The 21662-nt window shown below is 43.4% G+C and overlaps 1 protein-coding gene across 2 annotated transcripts in view; it reads left to right on the top strand.

Moving 5' to 3' along the window:
* LOC142202468 (uncharacterized) overlaps positions 1 to 20267 on the top strand; it is a 30438-nt gene extending 10171 nt beyond the window's left edge. Inside the window, exons 2-8 of one of the 2 annotated variants that reach the window (XM_075272592.1) lie at positions 7357 to 7392; positions 13148 to 13447; positions 16456 to 16545; positions 17006 to 17030; positions 18165 to 18205; positions 18482 to 18519; positions 19118 to 20267. In XM_075272592.1, the coding sequence (XP_075128693.1) occupies positions 7362 to 7392; positions 13148 to 13447; positions 16456 to 16545; positions 17006 to 17030; positions 18165 to 18205; positions 18482 to 18519; positions 19118 to 19219 (627 nt within the window). In that variant the 5' untranslated portion in view covers positions 7357 to 7361 and the 3' untranslated portion in view covers positions 19220 to 20267. The remainder of the gene's footprint in view (positions 1 to 7356; positions 7393 to 13147; positions 13448 to 16455; positions 16546 to 17005; positions 17031 to 18164; positions 18206 to 18481; positions 18520 to 19117) is intronic. The other variant, XM_075272593.1, reaches the window with a different exon arrangement.
* The last annotated feature ends 1395 nt before the right edge of the window (positions 20268 to 21662 follow it).

The following is a 21662-nucleotide window of genomic DNA, read 5'->3' as shown; positions in this document are numbered from 1 at the left end:
CAACAATGGAACCTCTCTCCTTGAAGTTCTTGATGATGCGATAGATTGTTGACTGAGGTGCAATCTTTCTAGCTGCGATACTCTTCCCTGTTAGGCCATTTTTGTGCAGTGCAATGATGACTGCACGTGTTTCTTTAGAGATAACCATGGTTAACAGAAGAGAAACAATGATGCCAAGCACCAGCCTCCTTTTAAAGTGTCCAGTGGTGTCATTCTTACTTAATCATGACAGATTGATCTCCAGCCCTGTCCTCATCAACACCCACACCTGTGTTAATGGAGCAATCACTGAAACGATGTTAGCTGGTCCTTTTAAGGCAGGGCTGCAATGATGTTGAATGTGTTTTGGGGGATAAAGTTCATTTTCTAGGCAAATATTGACTTTGCAAGTAATTGCTGTTAAGCTGATCACTCTTTATAACATTCTGGACTATATGCAAATTGCCATTAGAACAACTGAAGCAGTAGACTTTGTAAAAACTAATATTTGTATCATTCTCAAAACTTTTGGCCATGACTGTACACCCTTCATCTGCCCCCAGATTCATGTCCCTCCATCTCTGCCCCCAGATTCATGTCCCCCATCTCTGCCCCCAGATTCGTCCCCTCCATCTCTGCCCCCAGATTCATGTCCCTCCATCTCTGCCCCCAGATTCATGCCCCCCATCTCTGCCCCCAGATTCATGTCCCCCATCTCTGCCCCCAGATTCATGTCCCCTCCATCTCTGCCCCCAGATTCATGTCCCCCCATCTCTGCCCCCAGATTCATGTCCTCTCCATCTCTGCCCCCAGATTCATGTCCCTCCATCTCTGCCCCAGATTTATGTTCCCCCATCTCTGCCCCCAGATTCATGTCCCCCCTCCATCTCTGCCCCCGATTCATGTCCCCCCATCTCTGCCCCCAGATTTATGTTCCCCCATCTCTGCCCCCAGATTCATGTCCCCTCCATCTCTGCCCCCAGATTCATGTCCCCCCATCTCTGCCCCCAGATTCATGTCCTCTCCATCTCTGCCCCCAGATTCATGTCCCCCATCTCTGCCCCCAGATTTATGTCCCCCCTCCATCTCTGCCCCCAGATTCATGTCCCACCATCTCTGCCCCAGATTTATGTCCCCCCATCTCTGCCCCCAGATTCATGTCCCCTACATCTCTGCCCCCAGATTCATGTCCCCTCCATCTCTGCCCCCAGATTCATGTCCCCTCCATCTCTGCCCCAGATTCATGTCCTCTCCATCTCTGCCCCCAGATTCATGTCCCCCCATCTCTGCCCCCAGATTTATGTCCCCCCATCTCTTCCCCCAGATTCATGTCCCCTCCATCTCTGCCCCCAGATTCATGTCCCCCTCCATCTCTGCCCCCAGATTCATGTCCCCCCTCCATCTCTGCCCCCAGATTCATGTCCCCCCTCCATCTCTGCCCCCAGATTCATGTCCCACCATGTCTGCCCCAGATTCATGTCCCCCCATCTCTGCCCCCAGATTCATGTCCCCTACATCTCTGCCCCCAGATTCATGTCCCCTCCATCTCTGCCCCCAGATTCATGTCCCCTCCATCTCTGCCCCAGATTCATGTCCTCTCCATCTCTGCCCCCAGATTTATGTCCCCCCATCTCTTCCCCCAGATTCATGTCCCCTCCATCTCTGCCCCCAGATTCATGTCCCCTCCATCTCTGCCCCCAGATTCATGTCCCCTCCATCTCTGCCCCCAGATTCACGTCCCCCCATCTCTGCCCCCAAATTCATGTCCCTCCATCTCTGCCCCCAGATTAATGTCCTCTCCATCTCTGCCCCCAGATTCATGTCCTCTCCATCTCTGCCCCCAGATTCATGTCCTCTCCATCTCTGCCTCCAGTGTCATGCCGTCCTCTCCTTCATCTGCCCCAGTTTCACGTTCCACCTCCACATTACACTTACCTTCTCCTCGTTCCCCCGCTGCTCTCTGCGCGCCTCTCTCTCTCACTGGCGCACAGTTGTAGACGCGATGTGATGTCATCACATTGCGTCTACAAGCCAGTAGGCGGCGTTCAGCGGCGAAGCAAGGAGCTGAACTGTGTCAGCTCCTTGCTTCAGCCGCGTATGTGTTCAACTCAGATCTGAGTTGAAATCAGGACATACCTCCCTCCAACCGGGACATGTCTCCGGAATTGTGAATGTCCCGCGGAAATCGGGACGGTTGGGAGGTATGTGCATGTCCGTACGATTCTGCCGATACCAAATTTATCCATTTTATTTTCTTCATTTCTTTTGCACGCATTCAAAAACATAAAAAAAAACCAGCTTTTTTTTTTTTTTTTGTACCAAAAGGCAGAATTTTCTTGTTCCGCATTGTATTTTGTTCGCTTGGTATTGTGAGAAGTAGATTTTTGTTGTGATTTATTTAACATTAGAAAAAGAGATTTTTTTACAAATATTAATCCTATAAGGGGATTTCTTTTGTACCCACAATCCTTTGGTCACATACATAATATATAATGTTGTATAGTATTCTCCTGACAGGCAGCCTATTAGATCCTGCCTCCGACAGGGCCTAATAGGCCTCTATGTATGGCAGATTTACAGGACGTTGGTGGCCATAACTACACACTAGCACATCTTAAGGAGAGAGCGGATCATAGAGGAAGACAACGTCAGGCCTTCCCCTCTAAATGCAGTGGTTATCAATGACTGCGGCATCTGAAAGCCTCATACACATGACCGAGTGTTCAGTCCAAGGCTCTGCTCCGATATGTATAGAGTAGATCATAGATGTATAGAGTGACCCCCCCCCCCCCCGGGTCACCCAAGTGTCATCCAAGTGCCTTATGTTACAAAAATGGAGCCCACTCGGTCGTGTGAATGAGGCCTAAATGGCCAGGATCGGAATCCTGATCTCACAAGCCCTCTATGACCCACCGTAACGTCCATTTACTGAAATGTCCTACTTACCATGACACAATAGTAGGTTGGCGGTCAAGAAGGGGTTTATGGGATTTATCCTCCAAAAAGACATGTTTGGTCAGTAAAGGTCGGAAAATGAAGAGGAATTCCTGACCCTAATCGGACGTGGCCTAGTCATGACGGGATACCGATACAGAGCTGGTGCAGGTCTGCGGCCTACAAGCTCAGAAAGTTGTAGGACCAGGTTCTTTTCTCCCCAGCTGCATCAGGAGAACCAGTGAGAAGTCTGCGGGCCACAGATTACAGCCTCAGGGGTCCGCGTGGTTGAGACCCCTGTGATAGGTGTTGGACGGTCACATGTAATGGTGATTTATAAGGTTCAGCACCCTTTATGGCGTATTCCCAAATGACAATATGCCTTCTATAAGAATAAGTGTTCCTCATACTGCCCCCGCCTGCTCGCAGGCTATGTTGTGTTAGGCACCCGGCCCTGTCAGGCCCATCCACGTGATTCTGGAGATTGCTGCAAGTCGTAGTTTCCTGACAAGTTTGTGGTCACCTATAGTTCCTTATTTCTGGGTGTGGTGACAGACTACGAGAGTCGCATCTCAGCGAGAGCACAGACATGGGGCTGCTGATACTCATTGGTAAGATTTCTCACCGGTGTTTGTCATTATAGGAATTATGAAAGGTGTAATGGGCCCCAAAACAAAATTTAGAACAGGGGCCCCCACCTACCATGTGCTAGTTATAATACTAGTCTCTTCATATGGGAGCAAAGGAACCTTAAAGGGGTTGTCCTCACCTGTCCCCTGTACTTCAGTGTACCCTGCCGCTGCCAGGTCCCGTGGTGCCTGTGGACTTGATCTGGCAGAAGTCCTCACCGCTCTTGGTCACTGTAAAGGACCCAAGACGTCACTGGTGACATATATGAGTGACGCCCCAGGTCCTTTCCTGTGACCACTGAGACCATTGATTGGCCTCAGTAGACACATGTGGCAAGGACTTCTGTCGGAACAAGCCCCTGGACTCCACTGGACCAGACAGTGGTTGAAGACATTGGAGCGCAGGGACAAGTGAGTATGTTTTTTTTATTTTTCACCTTCCCCAAGGCTCCTGCCCCAGTTCTGTATTTCCTAGAGAACCCCTTTAATACTCTCTAGGAGCACTAGGTCCAACACTAAGGACCCTTACAGAGAGAGAGAGTTATAATAGGTTTTTCATCTAAGCTCAATTGAATGGGACTGCTTTACCATGTGGCTAGTGAATGTGATGTCATTGGCACAGGGAAAAGAAATAACCATTGTAAATGCTCCAGCCTCTTGAAAAAGCTGATGAGCAGGGGTCCCTGATGTCGGACCCCCTGACCAACCATGTATTGATAACCTATCAATAAGTAAGTCCTGGAAAACCACTCTAAGTGGTGTCCAATAGGTAGGTTGGATGGGTCAGCTTATATTAGCTGGTGTCCAGTAGGTAATTTGGAGGAGCCAGTCTATATTTGCTGGTATCCAATAGGTAGGTTAGAGGCAGGGGCGTAACTACCGTGGTAGCAGCAGTAGCAGCTGCCACAGGGCCCGGGCCATTAGGGGGCCCGGTGACAGCCGCTACCGCTGCGGGTTTTTTTTTTTTTTAAAGTCTGTTACGGGCCCCATTCACTTGCCGATCCTGGCTGGGCCGGGATCGGCAAGTGACACCGCGGGGCCCACAGAGGCTATCATTATACTCGGGGGTCTTTGCAGACCCCCGAGTATAATGATCGGCGCACCGGGAGGGGTAAGGTAACATAAAAAACAGTGTTACTTACCTCTCCGCGATCCTGCCAGGCCTCCGTCATTTGTGTCTGACGTCTCTGACGTCACATGACCCAGGCCAGCATCCCGGGTCATGTGACGTCTGACGTCATTAAAGCTGGACAAGAGCGGACAGGACAGCCGACAGGAACAGGTAAGCAACTGTCTCTGTTCTTTTAATGGTTTTAATCCCCCGGGTCTCCGATTATTATACTCTGGGGTCTTTTCAGACCCCAGAGTATAATAAATGTTTATAGGTGTCCACAGTGGGACATATGGGGACACTATAGGGGATAATACTGTGTGTGCAGGGGTACTATAGGGGTTAATACTGTGTGTACATTGGACACTATAGGGGTTAATAATACTGTGTGCATTGGACACTATAGGGGTTAATACTGTGTGTGCATTGGACACTATAGGGGTTAATAATACTGTGTGCATTGGACACTATAGGGGTTAATAATACTGTGTGCATTGGACACTATAGGGGTTAATACTGTGTGTGCATTGGACACTATAGGGGTTAATAATACTGTGTGTGCAGGGGACACTATAGGGGTTAATAATACTGTGTGTGCAGGGGACACTATAGGGGTAAATACTGTGTGTGCAGGGGACACTATGGGGGATAATACTGTGTGCAGGGGACACTATGGGGGATAATACTGTGTGCATTGGACACTGTAGGGGTTAATACTGTGTGTGCATTGGACACTATAGGGGTTAATACTGTGTGTGCAGGGGACACTATTGGGGATAATACTGTGTGCAGGGCTTACTAAGGGACATAATAGAGTGCGGAGGAGGGGGTCAGTCGAGGTCTTCGGCATCAGTTTGGGGAGGGGGGGCCCCATGTCAAAAGTTCGCCACGGGGCCCCGCCATTCCTAGTTACGCCACTGGTTAGAGGGCTAGTCTATTTTTATCTAGTGCCCAGTAGGCAATTTGGAGGGACCGGTCTATATTTGCTGGTGTCCAGTCGGTAGGTGGGAGGGGTCAGTCTATATTAGCTGGTGTCTAGTCGGTAGGTGGGAGTGGTTGGCCTATATTAATTGGTGTCCAGTAGGTAGTTTGGAGGGGCCAGTCTATATTAGCTGGTATCTAGTAGGTAGGTTGGAGGGGCCAGTCTATATTAGCTGGTGTCCGGTAGGTAGGTTGGAGGGGCCAGTCTATATTAGCCGGTGTTTGGTAGGTAGGTTGGACAGGCCAGTCTATATTAGCCGGTGTTTGGTAGGTAGGTTGGACAGGCCAGTCTATATTAGCCGGTGTTCGGTAGGTAGGTTGGAGTGGCCACTCTATATTAGCTGGTGTCCATTAAGTAGGTTGGAGTGGCCAGTCTATATTAGCCAGTGTTCGGTAGGTAGGTTGGAGGGGCCAGTCTATATTAGCTGGTATCTAGTAGGTAGGTTGGAGTGGCCAGTCTATATTAGCTGGTGTCCAGTAAGTAGGTTGGAGGGGCCAGTCTATATTAGCCGGTGTTCGGTCGGTAGGTTGGAGGAGCTAGTCTATATTAGCTAGTATCTAGTAGGTAGGTTGGAGGGGCCAGTCTATATTAGCCGGTGTCCGGTAGGTAGGTTAGAGGGGCCAGTCTATATTAGCCTGTGTTTGGTAGGTAGGTTGGACAGGCCAGTCTATATTAGCCGGTGTTCAGTAAGTAGGTTGGAGTGGCCAGTCTATATTAGCTGGTGTCCAGTAAGTAGGTTGGAGGGCCAGTTTATATTAGCCGGTGTTCGGTAGATTGGTTGGAGTCGCTAGTCTATATTAGCCAGTGTCCAGTAGGTAGGTTGGAGGGGCCAGTCTTTATTAGCCGGTGTCCAGTAGGTAGGTTGGAGTCACTAGTCTATATTAGCCAGTGTCCAGTAGGTAGGTTGGAGGGGCCAGTCTTTATTAGCCAGTGTCCAGTAGGTAGGTTGGAGGGGCCAGTCTTTATTAGCCGGTGTCCAGTAGGTAGGTTGGAGGGGCCAGTCTATATTAGCTGGTGTCCATTAGAAGCATCTCTAGGTTTCATAGGCCCTGTAGCAGCTGGAGAACATTCAGGGACAGACACGGACAGCTGAAGGCCCTTTGCAAGAATAATTCTGGGCCCCGTGTTTTCTGGTATCTCAGCGCGGAGCACCATTCCTCCACCCATTGTCTTGCTAACAATCCACCAGTAATAGCCATGAAGTTCATTATCATCGGCATTTACCTGCAATGTAATATACAGTATAAAGTCGTTGTTAAGGTCATAGGGCCCCCTGACGTACTGGGTCCCTGTGCAGCTGCGCAGGTTGCACCATTGGTATATCCGACTTTGGGAAAAGTTGGGCTTATTTATCATGACCAGAATACTGGTGTACATCCATGAAAAAGTCACAATTTTTTTGCACAACTAAGAATTTGTGCGCAAAAATACTGACTTTTTTAGATCTTGTGCCCCTCACACCACAATCCTCAATAGGGGTGTGTCAGGAGCGGAGCTGTTGTTTCCATTAGATCTATCATTTATTTCTGTTTATAACCAGCCCCTTTGTCAACTTGACCTTAAAATTCTGCAGGCTCCTTTACTGCACTGCTGCACTACAATCAGTTGTGTGCGATCGCTTGATCATCCTACTGGTCAGAAATACATGGTTATCTATGGCCGCCTCTAGTTCTGACCGCAGACCAGATCAGATTATTTATAGGTGTTCTTTCCTCATACAGGTCTGATGGGAATGGAGCTGGTTGTGGTGACTGCAGGTAAGATCTACAGATCAGCCTTATATGTGTATTTGTAAAACCTGTATTGATCTTTACCATGGTTATACATAGAAATATTGTACATAAAATTGTATATCAAATATCCAGTGTTATACTCCAGAGCTGCACTCATTATTCTGCTGCATACTGACCCAAAGTCATCTTGGTCTCGCAATCAGTGACTTTCTGTTTCCTTCCTCTCCAGTGACCGGTGCTGAGAGCTAAAAATATATAGATTCATATATAGTGACCTAGAAATGGCCGTCACTGCACCTCCTATACTGAGCTGACTTAGTGATTGGTGGAGGAGAAGACCCCAGAGGTCTGATGGTGGGACGGCGAGAAAGTCACATATATAATGTATACGTGTGCAGTGGTTTGATCTCAACACCCTTCTGTAACATATGTGGCCTCACAGATCAGTGTGTTATTGTACTCAAGAGCTGCATTCACTATTCTGCTGCTGCAGTCACCGTGTGCATATATTACATTACTGATCCTGAGTTACATCCTGTATTATACTCCAGAGCTGCGCTCACTATTCTGCTGGTGCAGTCACTGTGTACATACATTGCATTACTTATCCTGTATTGATCCTGAGTTACATCCTGTATTATACTCCAGAGCTGCGCTCACTATTCTGCTGGTGCAGTCACTGTGTACATACATTACATTACTTATCCTGTATTATACTCAAGAGCTGCATTCACTATTCTGCTGCTGCAGTCACCGTGTGCATATATTACATTACTGATCCTGAGTTACATCCTGTATTATACTCCAGAGCTGCACTCACTATTCTGCTGGTGCAGTCACTGTGTACATACATTACATTACTTATCCTGTATTATACTCCAGAGCTGCGCTCACTATTCTGCTGGTACAGTCACTGTATACATACATTACATTACTTATCCTGTATTATACTCCAGAGCTGCGCTCACTATTCTGCTGGTGCAGTCACTGTGTACATACATTACATTACTTATCCTGTATTATACTCCAGAACTGCACTCACTATTCTGCTGGTGCAGTCACTGTGTACATACATTACATTACTTATCCTGTATTATACTCCAGAGCTGCGCTCACTAGTCTGGTGGTGCAGTCACTGTGTACATACATTACATTACTTATCCTGTATTATACTCCAGAGCTGCGCTCACTATTCTGCTGGTACAGTCACTGTGTACATACATTACATTACGTATCCTGTATTATACTCCAGAGCTGCGCTCACTATTCTACTGGTGCAGTCACTGTGTACATACATGACATTACTTATCCTGTATTATACTCCAGAGCTGTGCTCACTATTCTACTGGTGCAATCACTGTGTACATACATTACATTACTTATCCTGTATTATACTCCAGAGCTGCACTCACTATTCTGCTGGTACAGTCACTGTGTACATACATTACATTACTTATCCTGTATTATACTCCAGAGCTGCGCTCACTATTCTGCTGGTACAGTCACTGTGTACATACATTACATTACTTATCCTGTATTATACTCCAGAGCTGCGCTCACTATTCTGCTGGTACAGTCACTGTGTACATACATTACATTAGTTATCCTGTACTGATCCTGAGTTACATCCTGTATTATACTCCAGAGCTGCACTCACTATTCTGCTGGTACAGTCACTGTGTACATACATTACATTACTTATCCTGTATTATACTCCAGAGCTGCACTCACTATTCTGCTGGTACAGTCACTGTGTACATACATTACATTACTTATCCTGTATTATACTCCAGAGCTGCGCTCACTATTCTGCTGGTACAGTCACTGTGTACATACATTACATTACTTATCCTGTATTATACTCCAGAGCTGCACTCACTATTCTGCTGGTACAGTCACTGTGTACATACATTACATTACTTATCCTGTATTATACTCCAGAGCTGCACTCACTATTCTGCTGGTACAGTCACTGTGTACATACATTACATTACTTATCCTGTATTATACTCCAGAGCTGCGCTCACTATTCTGCTGCTGCAGTCACTGTGTACATACATTACATTACTTATCCTGTGTTATACTCCAGAGCTGCGCTCACTATTCTGCTGGTACTGTCACTGTGTACATACATTACATTACTTATCCTGTATTATACTCCAGAGCTGCGCTCACTATTCTGCTGGTACAGTCACTGTGTACATACATTACATTACTTATCCTGTATTATACTCCAGAGCTGCGCTCACTTTGTTACATGACATTACTTATCTTGTACTAATCGTAAATTGCTGCCTGTGTTATATTCCATCTTTTCATTCATAATGTTGTCCTGGACTTTTACATTCTGGGCAACTCAAACCCCTGAACACTATATATGATATCACTGACACTAGGTTCACACCAGTGTCAGCTGTCTTAGGCTACGACTAAGGAACCACGTTTCTAAAATGCTTCAGCCAGGACGCATTCCTTATTCAATGGGAAATATTATTGCCACTTACACTAGGTTCACACCTGCGTTCTGGTCTCCGTTCTGTGGTTTCCATCTTCTGTATGCAAGAAGACGGAAACCACAGACCGGGTCCGGCCATGAGTGCCGGTGAGCGTTTTATGCTCTCTGCCGCAAAACTGTTTTTTTAATCCGGACACAGAGTACTGCATGTCCGACTCTGTGTCCGGATTAAAAAACCCGGTTTCGTGGCGGAGAGCATAAAACGCTCACCGCCGCTCACGGCCGGACAGCTTTCTCAGCCATTCAAATGAATTGGTGAGAGAGACTCCTGCAGGTTTCCATCTCCTGCCTCTGTTTTGTGCAGGAAACGGAAACCTGCAAAACGGAGACCGGGCGCAGATGTGAACGAGCCCTTAAGAACATTTATGTTTTATCTCTAAAACAAATAAAAGTGGATTTTAGAACTCGCGGTTGCTGGATATCGTCTTCATCGTTTTCTGTCCGTTGTTATGGTCATCAGACAAGGGGACCACTAAGATTGTGATTACATACGGACCCCATTGGCTATAACTTGGTCAATCAGGTGTCTGTTTAAACTGAAAGTGGTGGATGAAGAAGTGTATCATCTCATTTCAGGCAGAAATTGAGATGGAGTCTCTGAAGCATATTGTATATGTATCTCCTTAGTATGGGATATTGTGATTACACATGTACCTAGACTTCCCAACTTTCAAAGGACTTGCCCTAATTTAAACTGGGGGCAACTAGAGGGAGACTAGTATCCCTGTACTGTGACATCACTGTGTGTATTATCCCTGTACTGTGACATCACTGTGTGTATTATCCCTGTACTGTGACATCACTGTGTGTATTATCCCTGTACTGTGACATCACTGTGTGTATTATCCTGTACTGTGACATCACTGTGCGTATTATCTCTGTACTGTGACATCACTGTGTGTATTATCTCTGTACTGTGACATCACTGTGTGTATTATCCCTGTACTGTGACATCACTGTGTGTATTATCTCTGTACTGTGACATCACTGTGTGTATTATCCCTGTACTGTGACATCACTGTGTGTATTATCCCTGTACTGTGACATCACTGTGTATTATCTCTGTACTGTGACATCACTGTGTGTATTATCCCTGTACTGTGACATCACTGTGTGTATTATCCTGTACTGTGACATCACTGTGTGTATTATCCCTGTACTGTGACATCACTGCGTGTATTATCCCTGTACTGTGACATCACTGTGTGTATTATCCCTGTACTGTGACATCACTGCGTGTATTATCCCTGTACTGTGACATCACTGTGTGTATTATCCCTGTACTGTGACATCACTGTGTGTATTATCTCTGTACTGTGACATCACTGTGTGTATTATCTCTGTACTGTGACATCACTGTGTGTATTATCCTGTACTGTGACATCACTGTGTGTATTATCCTGTACTGTGACATCACTGTGTGTATTATCTCTGTACTGTGACATCACTGTGTGTATTATCCCTGTACTGTGACATCACTGTGTGTATTATCCCTGTACTGTGACATCACTGTGTGCATTATCCCTGTACTGTGACATCACTGTGTGTATTATCTCTGTACTGTGACATCACTGTGTGTATTATCTCTGTACTGTGACATCACTGTGTGTATTATCCCTGTACTGTGACATCACTGTGTGTATTATCCCTGTACTGTGACATCACTGTGTGTATTATCTCTGTACTGTGACATCACTGTGTGTATTATCTCTGTACTGTGACATCACTGTGTGTATTATCTCTGTACTGTGACATCACTGTGTGTATTATCCTGTACTGTGACATCACTGTGTGTATTATCCCTGTACTGTGACATCACTGTGTGTATTATCCCTGTACTGTGACATCACTGTGTGTATTACCTCTGTACTGTGACATCACTGTGTGTATTACCCCTGTACTGTGACATCACTGTGTGTATTATCCCTGTACTGTGACATCACTGTGTGCATTATCTCTGTACTGTGACATCACTGTGTGTATTATCCCTGTAGTGTGACATCACTGTGTGTATTATCCCTGTACCGTGACATCACTGTGTGTATTATCCCTGTACCGTGACATCACTGTGTGTATTATCCCTGTACCGTGACATCACTGTGTGTATTATCTCTGTACTGTGACATCACTGTGTGTATTATCTCTGTACTGTGACATCACTGTGTGTATTATCCCTGTACTGTGACATCACTGTGTGTATTATCCCTGTACTGTGACATCACTGTGTGCATTATCTCTGTACTGTGACATCACTGTGTGTATTATCCCTGTACTGTGACATCACTGTGTGTATTATCCCTGTACTGTGACATCACTGTGTGTATTATCCCTGTACTGTGATATCACTGTGTGTATTATCCCTGTACTGTGACATCACTGTGTGTATTATCCCTGTACTGTGACATCACTGTGTGTATTATCCCTGTACTGTGACATCACTGTGTGCATTATCTCTGTACTGTGACATCACTGTGTGTATTATCCCTGTACTGTGACATCACTGTGTGTATTATCCCTGTACTGTGACATCACTGTGTGTATTATCCCTGTACTGTGACATCACTGTGTGTATTATCTCTGTACTGTGACATCACTGTGTGTATTATCTCTGTACTGTGACATCACTGTGTGTATTACCCCTGTACTGTGACATCACTGTGTGTATTATCCTGTACTGTGACATCACTGTGTGTATTATCTCTGTACTGTGACATCACTGTGTGTATTATCCCTGTACTGTGACATCACTGTGTGTATTATCCCTGTACTGTGACATCACTGTGTGTATTATCCCTGTACTGTGACATCACTGTGTGCATTATCTCTGTACTGTGACATCACTGTGTGTATTATCCCTGTACTGTGACATCACTGTGTGTATTATCCCTGTACTGTGACATCACTGTGTGTATATTATCTGTACTGTGACATCACTGTGTGTATTATCCCTGTACTGTGACATCACTGTGTGTATTATCCCTGTACTGTGACATCACTGTGTGTATTATCTCTGTACTGTGACATCACTGTGTGTATTATCCCTGTACTGTGACATCACTGTGTGTATATTATCTGTACTGTGACATCACTGTGTGTATTATCCCTGTACTGTGACATCACTGTGTGTATTATCCCTGTACTGTGACATCACTGTGTGTATTATTAAGTCATAAGGCAGGTCTGTTAGGATGTCTGTTGGATATAGAGAAGCATTACTGAAAAAATCTTAACTCACATAGAAAATGTTTTTTGTACATCACACAGAAGTTTTACCTCCACCACAACTATCTTTGATGACATCAGGAACCATCTATATGGGCCAAGAAGTAGAACTACAATGCACAGCACCAAAAGAATACCCTGAAGGCATCTTCTACCTGCGTTCACACAACACTGAGGAGAATCTTCAGGAAATTCAAGCACCTGAGACAATAAACAGTGTGAGATTCACTATTGGCACCTCTTACACCATAAGTATGGAGTATGACTGTATCTACCGGTGCTATGTAGAAACTGAGTTACAGACATCTGAAGTCAGCAATGTCCTCTCACTGACACTTAATGGTGAGTACCATGCCCTCTAAGTGCTCAAAGGTAACTACTACAATATTGACCTTGTGTGCAAGAATATTACTGCTATAAGGGAGCTTTGAGACAGAGTTTACGCTCCGTTCATTCAGACAAGTAAACACGTGTCAAAGTGACCGCTGTAAAACAGATCCCATAGACTTCAATGTGTGCCAGTCTTAAGCGCGCTACACATTGAAATAAATGGGTATAAAAGTCTCCCATTGATTTCAATGTGTAGCACGCATAAGACCAGCACACATTGAAGTCTATGGGATCTGTGTTACAGCGGTCACTTTGACACGTGTTTACTTGTCTGAATGAGCAGAGCGTGAACTCCGTGTGAAAGCTCCCTAACACTGCTCCTATGTACAAGAATATAACTACTATAATACTGCCCCCTATGTACAAGAATATAACTACTATAATACTGCTCCTATGTACAAGAATATAACTACTATAATACTGCTCCTATGTACAAGAATATAACTACTATAATACTACTCCTATGTACAAGAATATAACTACTATAATACTGCTCCCTATATACAAGAATATAACTACTATAATACTGCTCCCTATATACAAGAATATAACTACTATAATACTGCTCCTATGTACAAGAATATAACTACTATAATACTGCTCCCTATATACAAGAATATAACTACTATAATACTGCTCCTATGTACAAGAATATAACTACTATAATACTGCTCCTATGTACAAGAATATAACTACTATAATACTGCTCCCTATATACAAGAATATAACTACTATAATACTGCTCCTATGTACAAGAATATAACTACTATAATACTGCTCCTATGTACAAGAATATAACTACTATAATACTACCTCCTATGTACAGGAATATAACTACTATAATACTACTCCTATGTACAAGAATATAACTACTATAATACTACTCCTATGTACAAGAATATAACTACTATAATACTGCTCCTATGTACAAGAATATAACTACTATAATACTGCTGCTATGTACAACAATATAACTACTATAATACTACTCCTATGTACAAGAATATAACTACTATAATACTACCTCCTATGTACAAGAATATAACTACTATAATACTGCCTCCTATGTACAAGAATATAACTACTATAATACTACTCCTATGTACAAGAATATAACTACTATAATACTACTCCTATGTACAAGAATATAACTACTATAATACTGCTCCTATGTACAAGAATATAACTACTATAATACTGCTCCTATGTACAAGAATATAACTACTATAATACTGCCCCTATGTACAAGAATATAACTACTATAATACTACTCCTATGTACAAGAATATAACTACTATAATACTACTATGTACAAGAATATAACTACTATAATACTGCTCCTATGTACAAGAATATAACTACTATAATACTGCTGCTATGTACAAGAATATAACTACTATAATACTGCTGCTATGTACAAGAATATAACTACTATAATACTACTCCTATGTACAAGAATATAACTACTATAATACTACTCCTATGTACAAGAATATAACTACTATAATACTACTCCTATGTACAAGAATATAACTACTATAATACTGCTCCTATGTACAAGAATATAACTACTATAATACTGCTCCTATGTACAAGAATATAACTACTATAATACTACTCCTATGTACAAGAGTATAACTACTATAATACTACTCCTATGTACAAGAATATAACTACTATAATACTACTCCCATGTACAAGAATATAACTACTATAATACTGCCTCCTATGTACAAGAATATAACTACTATAATACTACTCCTATGTACAAGAATATAACTACTATAATACTACTCCTATGTACAAGAATATAACTACTATAATACTACCTCCTATGTACAAGAATATAACTACTATAATACTGCTCCTATGTACAAGAATATAACTACTATAATACTACTCCTATGTACAAGAATATAACTACTATAATACTGCTCCTATGTACAAGAATATAACTACTATAATACTGCTGCTATGTACAAGAATATAACTACTATAATACTACTCCTATGTACAAGAATATAACTACTATAATACTACTCCTATGTACAAGAATATAACTACTATAATACTACCTCCTATGTACAAGAATATAACTACTATAATACTGCTCATATGTACAAGAATATAACTACTATAATACTGCTCATATGTACAAGAATATAACTACTATAATACTACCTCCCATGTACAAGAATATAACTACTATAATACTGCTCATATGTACAAGAATATAACTACTATAATACTACCTCCTATGTACAAGAATATAACTACTATAATACTGCTCATATGTACAAGAATATAACTACTATAATACTACCTCCTATGTACAAGAATATAACTACTATAATACTACTCCTATGTACAAGAATATAACTACTATAATACTACCTCCTATGTACAAGAATATAACTACTATAATACTGCTCATATGTACAAGAATATAACTACTATAATACTACCTCCTATGTACAAGAATATAACTACTATAATACTACCTCCTATGTACAAGAATATAACTACTATAATACTGCTCATATGTACAAGAATATAACTACTATAATACTACCTCCCATGTACAAGAATATAACTACTATAATACTGCTCATATGTACAAGAATATAACTACTATAATACTACCTCCCATGTACAAGAATATAACTACTATAATACTGCTCCTATGTACAAGAATATAACTACTATAATACTACTCCTATGTACAAGAATATAACTACTATAATACTGCTCCTATGTACAAGAATATAACTACTATAATACTGCTCCTATGTACAGGAATGTAACTACTATAATACTACCTCCTATATACAAGAATATAACCACTATAATACTACTCCTATGTACAAGAATATAACTACTATAATACTCTTGGTGACTCTTGTCCATGTGACACCTTAACACCTTAGCATTGTGTGATTATTGTCCCTGTTGTCTTACAGTGCCAGTGTGGGTGTTTGTTGTAGTCGGAGTGGTCGGACTCTTGATCCTTGTGGCCGTTGTGTCGGTGATATTATACTTGGTGAGAAGAAGTAAGTATCAGCAAGTCTACGTTATATGTGATCGGCAGTGATGTGCCATAGGGGACATATATGGGACTGAAGCGTGAGGCGGGTCACCTGGCCCCTCCCATTTGGTTTTGATAGCAGTCACCCTGATAGTTATGGTGGTATTCAGGGCTGTCCTGGGCTTATGCTGCCAACCAGAAGGAACATGGTGGTCAACCATAGCACGGAGAGCTCAATAGCTGCCAAAGATAACGGCAGTCTCCTGAAGCCCCAAATAGGCCTTAAAGGGTTATAACATACTAACCATAGTTTTGCCCCCTAGTAAGGGGGCGTTGGGAGGTAGTCTGTATACACTGGTGAAGAATTATCTAATATTAAGGTAATACTGGGGGAGGGGAGAGTCACCACATTTGTTGTCCAGGGTTCTCCACCCGCTATGATGTGCCCTGTATATTATTTCTGTAACCAATGTCCTTTCTTATAGATAAAAAGAAGAAGCAGCAACAGAAGTAAGAAACCAAGGATCAATATGGGGTCTGGTCTATGGGGGCGATATGTCTGTCCATGGGTCTTGTGTTATGGATTGGTGATCTCCTTCTCCCTGTCTTGTTTTATGGAGTGGTCATCTCCTCCTTACATGGGTCTTGTGTTATGGATTGGGGATCTTTTCTCTACATGTTTCTTGTATCAAGGATGTGATCTACTGTCTGCTTGTGTCTTGTGTTCTGGATTTGTGTCCTCTCCCATTATGGTGGTGTCTTCTCTCCACGTCTCTTATGTTTTTGCCTAGTGATCTCCTCTCTTGTGTTATGGGCTGGTGATGTCCACTCTTAATACCTGGTTTGAGCACCTATCATGTGGGCGAGGTTGGAGATATCCTTCCTGTTGACGTGTACTGTAGGACATAATTTAAGGGGTATTCCCATAAACCTGCAGGCTCTGTGCTCTGTTCACTTCCTGGATTTCTCGGCGCATTGGTGGGCGGGGTTTCACTTGCTTGTGTCCTGTAGGATATAATTAAAGGGGTATTCCCATAAACCTTGTTCACAAACCTGCAGGGCACTGTGCTCTGTTCACTTCCTGGATTTCTCGGCACATTGGTGGGTGGGGTTTCACTTGTTCTGCTATCTGCTATGTTTGCAGTTAGTAACGAGGGATTGGTTGTAAATGCATTACCACAGTATGAAGCTGATGTAGAGGCTGATGTAGCAGAGCTGGATTTGAGTCAGCTTGCATTACATACAGAGGTAACAAACTCCCTATCTCAGCCCTTATCAGCCAAATTCAATTAAACTGGCTGATAAGTGGAAGAGCTGAAAACAGACGGCACAGTAATCCTGGTGCTCTCACCTCCCCCCTCCCCTATCTGAGGAGCTCTGTTGCTTGTCAGCCCCTCCCTCCCCCTCTGAGAGCAGGCAGCTACATCACTTGGGAAATGAGCAGATAAGCCCAGTGGCCATAGAAACTAGTGTAAAAAATGAAGTGAATAAATTAAGATAGTGGCTAAACAAAGCAGGTTTGATAAAGCAATGTATTTAGGAAAAGTCTTAAATCCTCATAAACTACCAGTATAGATAGGATCCTTGTTATGGGACAACCCCTTTAAGGACTCTTGTGTAACATTTCTATTTTCTGTTCCTCAGGGATAAAGACTCCATCTGGATTGACCAACGTATAACTACAGGTGTTTATCAATGTTTTGCTCCTTGTTCGTTTCCACTTTCCTTTGGTGAAGCGTCCATCATAACATTACTCACATCCATCTTCTTCAAGATCAGAACCTATCAGGTCCACCTCCAATTCCACTCCATCTTCCCTTACATTTCATGCCTTACTTATAATCTTCTCTCTTTTTGCAACATCTCCCCTCGATCTTCTAGTTTTTCCTCTCCTTGTCCAATCTCCTGGTTTCCGAAATCTTTATTGGCTGTTGTCCACATTAAGTTTCTTCTCTCCACAGATTTTCCCGATGGTAACCATAACATGGTCTATGCTTCGGTGAGTTAGTTGTGGAACAATGTTTTTGTATTAGTGAACTTTCTACATACCCATATGTCTCTATGACTGCACCCCGTATGTAGTGTCAACTTGTTGTTATATGTTACTCTAGATCCTCTGCCCCATCTTCTCGTTGACCTACAGACAGTAGAAGGAGGCCTAGTAGTTGGGTAAACCAGTAGACACCAGGAGATGTAGACTCCTCCACTACACTAGCCCACTAGAGAAGATGGAAGTGTCCACTTCTTACATTAAAGCCAACCCGGTGATCACTCCATTGCTACAAGCCCAACTTCTCTAACCCTTGACATTCAGCTGTGTAAGCTCTATAGGGACAGTCTTAAGGCACCAAGTACATAATTATGTTGAGTTTATGAAAGCTCTTTGGCTTATATATGGGATCCAAACTGAGGAACAGCCTATATGACAGCCATATAGGGCCTACAGACAAAATCTGTCCCGATGAGAAGACCCCTCACTAGCCTAGACCACCAAGAAGGTTGAGAATCTCAACCTTGAAAGTTCTACAGCATAAAAAGACTTTCTTATGTTATTTCCCTCAATTGATTGACTTGTATTCTCTTTCTCATGGGGTCAGAATTCTACCTCCAAGACTGACATCTCCAGTAGTTACCTGAGTGATATGGATTCTCAGATGGAAACCGTACAGGCCTCACCTTTCAGCACCTTCAGGACATGATCCATCAGTGGTTAGTATTTACTGTTTACTCCAATACTTGGAAGGTCGACTTTGGGCTCGTGAAGGATGAATCCAAACAAGTTCCTCAAAGGTCAACACCCTGCAGTACTGAACTATGACATCATCATGTCTTACATCATTATGCCGTAACCCATCTCTGTAGGCCTGTGGGTTGTTTACTGGCTGGACCAAGTACCTACCCATAGAAGATCCTTCTGGAATTATATGTGTGTGTAAAACTTTTCCATAAAATGGACAATGAAAGAAGAAGAATTGATCCCCATTATTATAATCCCATTAGGTCACTGGATTAGATGACACGTCACCTGTCCCCAAGTCTCTCTCCACAAGTACCTGCTGCCCCTGGTGGGAATGGATCTCAATCTTTTACATGTTCTCATTGAATTTCTGTCTAGAACTTGGACCCATTACTCCATACATCATAGGTGACTTTGGGAGCCATAAGTAATGTTGGTCTCTGGGTTGTAAGTGGTTTGGGTGGAAATCTTGGGTCAAGTGGAGTTGGAAGCTTGTTAAGCAGTCAGGATGGAGTGTCACAGTCCCAAGCCAGGGCCAGTGAGAACCAGAACAGCCTAGTATAGATAGTACCATGCTAGAGCTGTTAGGAGAAGGGTGCAGGGGGTTGGGGGTCAGTACAGAACTGAAGCTGCCAGTTGAGACCCCTGAGACTGCCAGACAGAGAAGGCCAAGGAGGAATGCTAAGGTAAGAGACCAACCCAGAAGTCAACTCTATTCTAGGCCAAAAGTTGTTAGGAGGCCGCTGTACAGAGCCAGGATAGAGTGCACAGCTGGGTACCTGCAGCTAGAGCCTGTCTACAAAGACTTATAGTCAAGTGTGGTGTCTATAAGTGTCTACAAGCTGGGATCTCACTAAGACAGAGACCAGAAAGACTGTGCCTGACTACTGAGGACTCTCTATACTGTGCCTGACTACTGAGGACTCTCTATACTGTGCCTGACTACTGAGGACTCTCTATACTGTGCCTGACTACTGAGGACTCTCTATACTGTGCCTGACTACTGAGATTCTCCTTGTCAGTCATTTATTTGCATAAATAAATAAAATAAAACTGTTCCTTCTTTTAGCTACAACTTGTCTGGGTGACTTTCCCTCCTTCTTACAAAGTACTTTACAGGGGGTTGAGTTCAATTTCCCCACATGGCAATGTCCACCATTACTATTACACATTATATATATATATATATATATATATATATATATATATATATATATATACATTACTATACATTACTATATACACATTAGTAGCTCTCTCCTATCCTTATAGATAAATAGATACATAGCTCTGAGATAGATAGATGGATAGATAGAGGGATAGATGGATAGATAGATAGATAGATAGATAGATAGATAGAAGTTAGCTGGACAGATAGATATGAGATGATTGGATGGTTGGATCATACCTCTCTACCACCTTGAATTCAGTGAGACAGTCCTGGATTCTGGATCCTGTCCCGCTGTCCCGGGTGGCAGGAGATATGTCCTGACTTCAGCTGAATGTGTTATATACAATGGTGAAGCAGGAACCGTCCGCTGACCACTCAGCCCCATCGGCTTCCGGAGTAGTAGACGCCATGTGATGACATCACTTACATCTTACTGCTCCCTGAAGGCTCCAGTCCAGAGACAGACAAAACAGCAGGGGAACAGGGGGAGGTGAGTATTAGTGGTTTTTATCTTTGTTTGACACTGTGGGGGCAACTACTGGGGGCATTTATACTGTGGAGGCAGTTGGAAGGGGATATTAAACTGGGGACAACTGGAAGACCTTACACTGTTGGGGCAGATAGAGGGGGACATTAAACTGTGGAAGCAACTGGAGCGGATATTATATTGGGGGCTAGTTGGAGGGGACATTATTCTTTGGGCACATCAGGAGAGAGACTTCATTTTGTGGGGGCAACTGAAAGGGGACTTTATACTGTGTGGGCAATTCGAGGGGGTCGCTATAATGAGAGGGGATACCAAGTCAGGGTGGCTATAGGGGCTGTATACTGTGTGGAGGCACAAAGAGAAATTGATGGGAATGGGTAGGGTTAACTTGGAAGTGGGTGGGGCTACATTTGTCTGAGTGTGCGCCGCACATTCTGCCCCTCTTCAGGCCTTTGAACGTTAGGAACCCTGAGTTTAATGTCCCCCATCAGTGGCTCTTTACAATGTAATATTTGCCCCAGCAGCAGTCCCACACACTTTAATGTCCCTCACCAGCGGCCCCAGCTGGTACTTACCTCACTGCTCCCAGGTGGACGCTCTTCCCTTGCTTGAGAGGTTCAGGAGAGCGGAGCAGTAAGGATCTACACTGAAGCTGCCATGAACTTGTCGGCCACAGGTTTATGGCCGACAAGCTGGGGAACTTTAGGTCCGAGCCGGGGTTCCTTTCTCCTTAACTGGATTGGCAGA

The sequence above is a fragment of the Leptodactylus fuscus genome, chromosome 5 (assembly GCF_031893055.1).
Source record: "Leptodactylus fuscus isolate aLepFus1 chromosome 5, aLepFus1.hap2, whole genome shotgun sequence".
Lineage (NCBI taxonomy): Eukaryota > Metazoa > Chordata > Amphibia > Anura > Leptodactylidae > Leptodactylus > Leptodactylus fuscus.
This window is presented reverse-complemented; position numbering and strand designations above follow the sequence as displayed.